This window comes from Diabrotica virgifera, chromosome 8, assembly GCF_917563875.1.
Source record: "Diabrotica virgifera virgifera chromosome 8, PGI_DIABVI_V3a".
NCBI classification, from domain to species: domain Eukaryota; kingdom Metazoa; phylum Arthropoda; class Insecta; order Coleoptera; family Chrysomelidae; genus Diabrotica; species Diabrotica virgifera.
In genome coordinates, this window is record NC_065450.1 from 201168966 (window position 1) to 201180344 (window position 11379).

An 11379-nucleotide genomic window follows, 5' to 3' on the forward strand; every position below is an offset into this window, starting at 1 on the left:
ATGCACTGTGATCAAATGATGTAATACTCCTAAATACAACCTTCTGGAAAAGGCCCGATGGATGAAGGTCAGTTGGTAGCCCCAGAAAAAGATATAAGGATACAGTAACAAGTGATCTACGCAAGATTGAGGTGCAACAATGGGATACTGCTGCAAAAGACCGGCCATAGTGGAGGAAAATGGTAAATGCGGCCAAGGATCACTTGTAGAGCCAAGGATGGAGAACAAGAAGAAATAATGAATAAAATAATGGTCACAGTCATAAATTAATGCTTAAAAATTCGAAAAAGTTGAGTTGAAAAGCATAAATGATAGAAGAATTTGTGTATGGGATAAAAATCAGATGATATTTCGAACAAGTTCTATGAAAATCAATATTTTATCCACGTTTTGCCAGCACGTCAAATTTTGTTCTTTGCTCACCTTATCAAACACCAGTTGTTCCCCGTTTAGTGCAATCTCTTTGGTGTTGTCGTCGTAATAGAACTCCACTTTGAAACTAGTTCCTGTAGTTACTACAACTTTGTACGAATATGATGCGTTTGTTGGTGCTATAGATACTTCCCTTTCTGATGTTTTTGCTGATATTCTAAAAATATAGATAGAAGAAATAATACTATTTATCGACCACTTATAATACAAACAACTTACTCTAAAGTTTGTGGTTCTTCCGCCAAAACATCAGCCAGTTGGTATCGTTTACTACCCTTTTCGGCAATTTTTATCCTTGCAGTTTCATGGACCAGTAAAGATATTTGCAGGATTAGTTCCTGACTATCGGAATTTGTTAGAGGAATCGAGATCACATTGCCAGTTTGACTTAATTTGTCTAATTGAGCTGTAAACTTCGAGTGATTTTCAATGGTTCTCAATTTTCTGAAACAAGAAATTTAAATTATTGAGTGAGTGATCCAAACGTGTTTTTTTGGCGGTCAAAATTTAAATGAAGGAATATTGCGGATTAAACATTACCAGTAAACAACCAATACCTATACACTTTGGTGTATTAAAATATTTTTTTATAATCTTACTCAGCAGGCCAAACGATTAAAATTGTCATTTATCGGTGTAAGCGAATTACGATGGCCTGGTTCAGGAATACAGCAAGCCAAAATCAATAAAGCACCTGGATCAGATCAAATCCCTGCTGAGATACTTAAACTTTTGGAGGAGAAAAATGTTACCCACTTAACCACTTTCTTTATCAAAATTTACAACGAAGGAAAATACCAGATGGTTGGCTGGAGTCATTGTTTATAGCATTATCAAAGAAAAGCAGGCCCACCAAATGCAGCGATTTTAGACTAATCAGTTTGATGAGTCACGAACTTAAGATACTTTTAAGAATGATACAAAACCGTGTATTCATTCTGTGTGATAAAGTAGAATGGGTAATAAGCAATTTGGAATTAGAGCTGGTCTAGGACGTAGAGAGGCACTATTTTGTATGTGCGTTCTTTTATAAAAAAGTTGTGAGTTCCGAAAGAACGTTTATGTTTGTTTCATCGACTTTGAGAAGGCATTCGACCGAGTACAACACGATACACTTTTCAATTGCCTGCGGGCAGGAGGACTTGACCACTACCTACGATATAATATTGCTAAAATACTTATATTACAATCAAGTAGCCCCTATCCAAGTTGGAGATACTCGTACTGAAAAACTACCCATCAAACGTGGAGTACGACAGGGTTGTGTTTTGTCACCCAGTCTTTTTAATCTGTACAAGATGGAGTAAGACTGGGCGGAGAAGTAATCAACAATATCAGATACGCTAACGATACAGCCATTCCTGCAGAAAATTTACAAGGTCTCCTGACATTAATAAATCTAGTCAGTGAAGCAAGTTATCGGAGAGGCCTAAAAATCAATATTTCAAAGACAAACTGGATGGCAGTTGGAAAGATTAATGTAGACCAAGGTGTGCTTTCTCTTGATGGAGAGGAGATAGAACGGGTGGACCATTTTAAATACCTGGCAGTTGGTTAAATGTAAATTGCGAAGGTGATGAAGATATAATAAGCAGGATCGAAATATCAGATAAGGTTTTTATGGTCCTGAAATGTTGTGTGTGGTCTATATTATTGTATGGTTGTTAGACATGGAGGTTAAAAACCACAGTGCTAAATAAATTAGAAGCATTCGAATTGTGGTACAATCGACGAATCCTAAAGATAGCGTGGGTTTCGCACACTCTTAATAAAGATGTTCTCCAAATGATGAATTCAGAACGTCTACTCATAAACATCATAAAGAGGAGAAAAACAGAATACTTCGGCCATATAATTAGGGAACCTAAATAGCATCTACTTTGCCTTATAATACAAGGAAAAGTGGAGGTAAAGAGATGGATTGGGCGAAAGAAACTTTCATGGTTGAGTAATATTAGACAATGGTGCGGTTCCACGGTAGAACAGTTATTACGCGCAGCAGCCGATAGATGGAGGTTTCAGGAACAGTGTACAGACACGGTAACTAAAGAAGAAGAAGGAGGTTCAGGAATATGCAGACAAAAAGATGGAATATTATATTATAGTGAAAAATATATCCTTAACTTTTTAGCATACTGATAGTCTCCAGAGTATTTAAGAGTTATTGGATTGAGTAAACACGGCAGGAAAAGAACTGGGTATACAAAAATGAATGCTTCTAAGACAAAATTAATGATATTTAGTCGCTAACTTCAAAACAATTCTTCCTTACAGGTAAATCAACAAAACATTGAGATAGTTACTCACTTTAAATATCTAAAATACCACATTACGGACCAACTAGATCCAAGTAAAGAGATCAAGAAAATTTTTGAAACTGTTTTAAAAAAGTAAACGCATCTGGATCACACAAACTGAATTTAGACATATCGGTAGTCTTTAGTTAGTTTAGTTAGAAAAAAAATTGTACTTACTTGCAAAATGGTATTCTGGAACAATCTTTGTATATGGTGTGATTCGCACACGAAACATAGCTGGCTATCAAAGCCAAAAGTAGTAAAGGTCTGAAAAAAGAGAAATAAATTATAAAATTTATAAAATTTGACAATGATAAACGTTATATTGTTGTATTGTCTAGATTTTAAAGGAAATACAATATACTCTATTTCTTTGTACCCGTGGCGTGCTGGAACTTTTTACACAGCCCGGTGATTTTATAGAAAAGCGGCCTCCCATTTCCCATACTCGTACTTTTACCTTCTATTATCAGGATGTTTTATTCGTTATTTACAAAATAAAAAAAACCAAAAAAATAAATTATTTTTAAATCAAACATAAAATTTTGAATTCAATGATTTTTTTAAATTTGCTATATTTTTTTATTTAAGGATAAGCAATGTTACAAATAATAAATTACATGTATGACAATATTGTATGCAGTAAGGCAGAAACCATAATTTCCTGAATAAATATATAGGAATTAAGATAAATGTAAAATAAAATTTTGAGAATTTTTCAATCATGTAGTAAGTTTAATTTTAGTAAATCAATTATACAAGAGAGTACAAATAAATACAAGTTCAGTGCAAATACTTTAATTTAACAATATTTAAATGTTAATACAACGCAATAATCTAGACATTCTTTTGCAATTATTTTATAAAATAATTACTTAACTCTCAATCAATAATTTCCGCATTAAATAAATTCAACATTTCAAACAATATTTATGTACTCTATGTCATATTATGCATAAGTTTTTAGTTTGTGAAAACTGTCATTATAGATAGCAGTGCGTGAAGTGTTTAAAGTGTTCGTGAAGTAACAATGTATTTTAAATGGAACTTACTTTTTCGCACTGTTTTTGACACACTTTCATATAATCAAATATCCTTAACTTTCGCGTTGTCATGGTGATGACATAATGGGCAATAAATTACGACAAAGTTTTGACAGTTTTATGGTTTGAAAGAAGTTAGAATTTTTAAATGTCAAAGTTCTAAAAATTGTAGAATAGAAATAAATTCCAATAACGAAGAGTTACAATTTTTTATTTGTTCATCATAGATAAAATATTGTATGAAACTGTGCGTGAAGTACTTTTTGCGAACTTACGCGATGTATGTGCTCTAAACATCGCGTGCTTTCGCAAAAAGTATACTTCACGAACTATTTCATAAATAGCTATTTTAAGGGTACTGTATCATAGGCCTCCTCTAAATCAGCGAGCACTAAATGAATGGGTATATTTCTGGCTGTTTTTTTCTCTACAATTTGTTTCATATTTACTTTTGATTCATTCTTTTATCATTCTACCTTAAAACCTACCCAATGAGCTAAAAACGCTTATACCTCTGTCATTTTTACGTTTCTTTTTGACCATTTTTTTTGTGGTTGGAGCTTATACACGCTAAGTTCCAATCTTCTGGGATATTTTTTTGTTTGATTAGACTAGACATTTATTAAAGGTTTCCGTTAACAATTTTGTTAGTATTGACGGTCCGAATTTTATTAATTCAATGGGGATGTTTCCAGGCCCTGTGGCTTTCCCATGTTTCATTTCCTTTAAGGTTCGTTTTATCTCGTCCACACTGATTGGCTGTACTTCTTCTATTGGATCTGTTCTGAAGTCTCTGTAATTTATTTCGCAATGTGGTCTTGCTCGCGCAAATACGTATTTGTAATATTCTTCCCATTCTGACATACTTATATGGTTTGATCGTATTATGAACTTCCATGCTTCAGATACTCGAGTTCCACCGATATATCTCTCCACCTTCACTTTTTGGTCCCATGTTTAGTTATTTCGATAATATGCCTGTATGTATATACAGGGTGTTCCGGAAAATAGTGCGTTCCTTAAAGGTGTGGGTAGAATGCACCATTTAAAAGAAAACTTTCTTATAAATTTTTTTTCTAAAGTCATCTGTTGCCTCAAAAAAATAAAATAATGTCTTCTACTAAAATTTATATTTGGCAACCCGGCAGTTTTATTTATTTTGACATAGCGAAGATATTTAAAATTGTAAACACAAACAGTCATATCATAATTACCTGTAACCCGAGAATACATCGCATTGTTGAGGTATTGTCACAGTTTTTTTATTGTTGTATAAACCTATATACTGTAGTATTGTCATGATTTCGATCGCAAGTATCATGTTAATTACGTACCTATAGAGTATAATTATTAGTGCAAAATTTAGATTTAGGTACACCAAGGCGTTTTACCTCGAAGTTTAAGGATTTGTAGATGGTTTCAAAACAAAATCTTCAGAGAACCCGAATTTCTGTGTTGTGTACAGATACAGCTTGTTTTACGAGAAATGGTGTGTTTAACTCTCATAATTGCCATAAGTATGAATTTATGGGCTGGGATTATTAGTAATTATCTGATTGTACCACTCGAATTTCCCAGAAGATTGAATGGAGAAATGTATGTAGTACTCAAATTTTTGTAGGTAAGTTACAAACTTTACAAACCTTATTTATTAGATATTTAATAAACACAAATATTATGCTGTTTTTCTATCACTGTTATCAGTATTTTATCAATACATATTATGCCTAATGGTCGATGATTCATAGTTACAGTAAAATTATTTTTACACAGAAGGAACGCAGAATTGCCGGCTGTATTTGCGTTTCTGTGGACATTAATCAAATGCATTAAAATTAATAAATTATTTTTTTGAAAATGGTTGGAAAAAATCGACTTTACAAAAAAATTTTATCAGACTTTAATATATGTACCTAACTAATATGCTATATAGAATGTATAATAATATGTCCGTTTAAAACAAAAACACCGTTCTAATCTTTAAGTTTTGCATTCTTTTGTTATGAAAGATATCAAGAGCTAAATTTACACAAATCCATCTTAGTGTATGTTTCCAATATAATCTGTTGCACAATAAGAATATCATTGTCCTCGCTAAACAAAATCACGTAGACTGAATTTTAAATTAATTCTTCTTGTGGCTAAGCTTCTTTATATTCACAACAAAATTGAAGTTACTGTAAGAAGTGGAACCATTAAGTAACAATCTAGGTGATGTTATGTATATTGATCACAAATACTAAGTACTTTACCAAAAATGGATTCGTATCGGTATTGGAATCATTGGGCAAGTTCTTGATGGTGTGCGTAACGCAAAAAAAATCTTAAATTTGCCATGTAATGCAAGGTTTTAACTTTTCTGGATGTTGTAACTTGTGAGGAAATGACAATTCGAGATTCCCAAGCAACGATAGACACCGGAAGAGGAAGAACAGAAATAATAAAAATAAAAAATGGAATAAGACAAGGAGATGCGCTCTCAGCGGTAGTATTTATTCTACCACTAGACAAGTGGTAAACCACTAATAAAAAAACTGTCAAACGGAGGAACTATACGGTATAAACAAAGAATACATACTTTACACACCCACCCAATTTGGTATAAATAATAGGATATGCGGACGATATAACCATAGTAGCAACAGATAAAAGGACATTGGGCACCCGAAGTCACATTTATCGACAATGTCACCATTATGTCACATAGCTCTGTAAGCAAAGCACTTAGAGACATAATTTTTGTTTTATTTTGAAACTAGATATTATTGTTTATAGTCAAGGAAATGAAGCATTTTGGCTCGCAATTTTTTCGTCCAGCATGGATTTACTTGAAATTTTCACAGAAGGTAGGAAATAGTCCAAGGATCATTTTCTATATCATGCTGCTATACGCTAAAACCTTAGGGGTAGTTGCCACCCCATCTCGGGGGTGGGAATTTTTTATTACACTTTAACCATGTAAATCGATGTAAAATTTGATTTTAAGAAAAAAATGTTTTTTACATTTTCTTCGTAAAACTAATATTTTTCGAGTTATTCGTGGTTGAAAGTAACAGTTTTTCGACGGAAAAATCGACTTTTTTAGAGGGTTTTTTGAGAATAACTCGAAAAATATGCATTTAATCATAAAAACTGTAAATATCAAAATTGTATCTTTTAGTAACACAAACGAAACTGTTTTTCTATAATATTTTTACGACCAATAAAAACCGAGATACGGCATGTTAAAAGTTAGCTTTTTTCGTCAAATACATAATTTGAAATAATCAAAGCCAAATAACGGGAAAACTTTGCATTTTTCTAGGAAAACTTACATGATGTTTTTTCAAGCATATAATAAGATATTTCAAAAAAAAAAAAAAAATAAAAAGTTTCTAGCATAAAAATTGAGCAGCTTATGATCAAAAAAAAGTCGGTACCTGTTTTTCTCTACGAAAAAAACAGTGAAAACAACCCCCTAACTACCCTTGTAACTAAAAATTGGTCTTCGCCTTTCTGTAATTCCTTTTATAATTTATATTATCAATAGACCCAAGAAGTTTGACCTATTTAAAAGGCCTAATTTTAGAAAATTGGAGTTTAAAGAAAAATTGATTTTTTACAATTTTGCATTTTTTATTATTTTCTTTAAAATATCTCCGAAAATACTGGAGATACGAAAAAAATGGCAGACTACTAAATTGTAGCTTTTTTAATAGCTAAAATTTCCTTATGCATAGATTTTCATTACAGTGAACAGTTAGCGAGATATAGCTGTTTAAAACATCTATTTACGAGCAAACATCCCCTTATTCGAGCCCTTTAAACCCACCTCAATTAAAAATTAAGGGATCTTACGGAATTTAATTTAGACAGTCTTATTTCTCTTCAAAAATCCTACAAAACTATTATTGAAAAGCTTTTTATCGCCAAAAATGGAGGAGCTGTGTTTATAAAATTATTTCTTTTTCGAAAAATTCGAATAGTCTCTTATAGAGTATTTTCAATGTACCTATATAATACCACAGAGCCGGTTCGTATACTGGATGACTAAAGAACTATTTGTATGTGCATTTTTATATATTTGTAAATTCGTATTTTTGTGTAAATAATTGTTTTTGTAATTCTTTAATTCTACCTTTTTTTCTGTATAGATCTATTAAATTGTCTACTTATAAAAATTGCAATGTTATTAAGGGTGGTTTTTAAGGGTTAAAATATTATGATATTATATCCTAAAGCATAAAACAATCATTATTTAACCAGTCAAAACCAAATTTTACCTATATTAAAGTTTACACTGTTTTTATATAATTATTGACAATAAGGGTAGTTTACACTCCTAAAAATAATCAACGCCCTTGAGCATGATATGAAGTACAGGGTAAGATGATCCTAACACCAAATTTTTATGTAAATTGATGCAAGCCGAAATTATTCTTTTAGGATAATTAAACTTTTCATATATAGCTCCAACAAGGGTGGTTTTAAGGGTTGAATATTGTGATATTATATCTTAAAGAAGAAAACAATCATTATGTTACTAATAAGAAGCAAATGTTGAAAATAATAAAGTTTAAAATGTTATTTTATAATTTTTTACAATTAGGGGTGGTTTTCACCCTTAAAAAACCAAAAGCGTAGAACGGCTCAATATAGAAAATGAACTAGAGGGTGAAATGAGCCTAATCCCAAATTTTTGTACAAATCGATGCTGGACGAAAAAATTGCGAGGTCTTGCTATTTTTCCAGCTTCATTTCCTCGACTATTAGTTACGCGTAGATTTTTGTAAAGTTAGAGTGAAGGTAACATTTATTTTAAAATTTTTGAAAATACTCTTACAAAAAAAACCCAAAAATGTTTAGATTTTATTTTTTATTTTACTTGTTTTGTTACATTTTTCAATAAAACTTTACGCAGCACTTGATATTATCTATCTACAACTACTGTAAAAATTTGGACCTTTTATCTTCTAAGGATCCAGAGATATTTGACATCAAAAGTTAAAAAACATAGTATTCGGGAAATTGCAAAAATATAAAACACTCTAATAGGCTATAAAGAAAGCTACCGGTACCAGTGGCGTAACCAAGAAGGGTTTTCGGGGTTATAACCACCATTGGGATGTACTTTGAGCTTAATCCATACCCACCAGAGACCCTCCAGTAGTTTTAACCCCCCCCCTTGGATCATCCTGGTTACGCCGTTGACCGGTACACGGTAAGTTGAGTGCGGATGTTCAAAAAACAAATAATTTTGTAGCCATGGATACTTTCTACTATAATGTGTCATTGTCATATATCGTTGGAAAGAGAATATTTCAGAGAATAATTTTCAATCATAACCCAGAAAAAACTTAAAAAATTCAATGTTCGTACTTTGGCTGCCCTTAGAAAACCTTCCAAGAAATAAAAAAAGAAGCGAAACAAAAACGAAATAAAACAAAATACATGAACGAAAGCAAGAAACAGAAAACACAAATGACAGAACTGACTGATGCAAAAATGAAAATATAGATATGAAAAGAAAAATTCAAGCGAGAACTAAAGCGTTCTATAATTCTCTAATAAAGAAAATTTTAGAAATAAGAAGATAAGCCGAAACACAAAAATGAAAATCTGCAAAACGATCATAAGACCAATAGTGGTATATGCTTCAAAGACATTTGCATTAACAGCTGGAGAAGAACAGCAACTGAAAGTTTTTGAGAAGAAGATTATGATAAAAATACTGGCACCACAGAGGGAAAACCAAGAGGATGCAAGACAATGGATGAATCAAGGGATACAAGAATGGATGGGTCAAAAGAACATAGTTAGAGCAATAAAAGCACAAAGAAGCACATATTTATATGGTATGGGTATTAACTGTAAAGATCATGAGCATACATACACCAAAAGAGTGGTCTTTATTCTTTATTTATAGACTCATCCAAATTTAGCCTTAAGGCTTTTGTATTGCATAACAGTAACCAGTTCCATTCGCTCTCTTTGGCGAATGGAGTTTAAAAATGCTGGCCGACTACTGCTGGATACTTAAAAGATATATGCCAGAAGAAAAATACTCAAGAAAATGTCTTATAACTACCTTTTAATGTAGTAAACCCATGTCCATGTACCTAGCTACAAATAGATAAAAAATGTGACTTGTATTTGACTGTCACAAGAAAACCATACGTGAGAGAAAAAAAACTATTAAAATTTTTGGATTTAATGTAATCAGTAGTACTATAAGAATAAGTCATTAAAACTTTTTGAACAAAACATAGGATACCTATTTTGTTTGTTGCCCATTGTATTAAACCAAAAAACTAGTAGGTATATCCAGGATGCTAATGAAGCAGTAAGAAGTATCAAGTAAAAAAATAATTTATAGATATTAACAGAAAAGTAAAGAAACTTATATCAAATATATATTTCCTATTATCAATTTTTCCAGTTTTTCCCCATGATATGCATTGTAAATACTAACAAAAGCCTTTTATTCGAAAAAACAATCTAATAATTTCACCTTCAAAACCATTTCTAATACATGAAGGTTAAACTTAGTTAATCAAAAACTATAAAATTTTGCTAATAGCACTGATAAAAATATTATTATATTAATAGAATCCTACCTTAACATCTTGTCTGACCTTTCCATACGTTGACACTGAACGAGTTATTTAGCTTTTATGACAATCATTAGTTCGTCCAATTTATTATATTTATCATCATCGACTATTTCAAGAGTCTTGTTGGTAAATATCCACTTATGGGTACTTAAAATAATCATATTGATGATAGCACCGGAGCCTGTTAACTCTATGATAGCAATAGTGTTGTTTCATACATTTTTTTATTTTAATCATAATCATAATGGAATTTTCTGAAAATTGTTTACAATTTATACGTAATAGTAGTTTGAAGAGCATTTTGACGTGATTAGTAATGTTATTAATGTTATCTGATTTGGAAAATCATAACAAAAATGTTAGGTAAAGTCCTTTTCATGATCATTTTTCAGTGCGTCACAAATGATAGGAAAAAGGGTAAGTCCGTGATAATACACATTTATGACATTTATTCTAACATGACATTTTAGTTAAATCTGACAGTTGTCACATTTTATTTTCAATTTAGAATAAAAACAAATCAAATGTGTTTCTTGCATTTATAAAATGGTATTTTCTTTGATTTGTATAGTCTTATAAATTATACAGATTATATTTGTAATATTATTATCTAATTAAAAAAAATTATTTTTTTTAATTATGGCGCCATCTATCGACAACTAGAATAATCACAGAACTAGAAGTAATCACCGACGTACCTTTTTTTCTGTCACATACAATTTAATGCGTTAGAAAGAAATCGAAAAACTATGACGCACTGAAAGATGATCATGAGAAAAAGAATATCTATCTACTAATTTGTTGAGAAATGAACTAAAATTTGACATAGAAACCTGGGAGCAACACTTTTATATAATTAACATTGCCTTAAATTATCTAGACCCACTGACAACATACCAGCTGAAATTCTCAAATTTGGAGGATACTACCAAATATTTCAGTGTTTTCATAAATCACTAAAGAGAAATAAATCCCCAGGCATTGATTCAATACCATGTGAAATACTACAGTTAC

The 11379-nt window shown here is 31.3% G+C and overlaps 1 protein-coding gene across 1 annotated transcript in view; it reads right to left on the minus strand.

Annotated features, from left to right (window-relative positions):
- Positions 1-10586, minus strand: part of LOC114327813 (neutral alpha-glucosidase C) — a 44679-nt gene extending 34093 nt beyond the window's left edge. The window contains exons 1-4 of the mRNA XM_050659612.1: positions 10369-10586; positions 2907-2996; positions 652-876; positions 424-589 (exon numbers count right to left, since the gene is read on the minus strand). Coding sequence (XP_050515569.1) covers positions 424-589; positions 652-876; positions 2907-2996; positions 10369-10394 — 507 coding nt within the window. The 5' untranslated portion in view covers positions 10395-10586. The remainder of the gene's footprint in view (positions 1-423; positions 590-651; positions 877-2906; positions 2997-10368) is intronic.
- Positions 10587-11379: the final 793 nt, after the last annotated feature.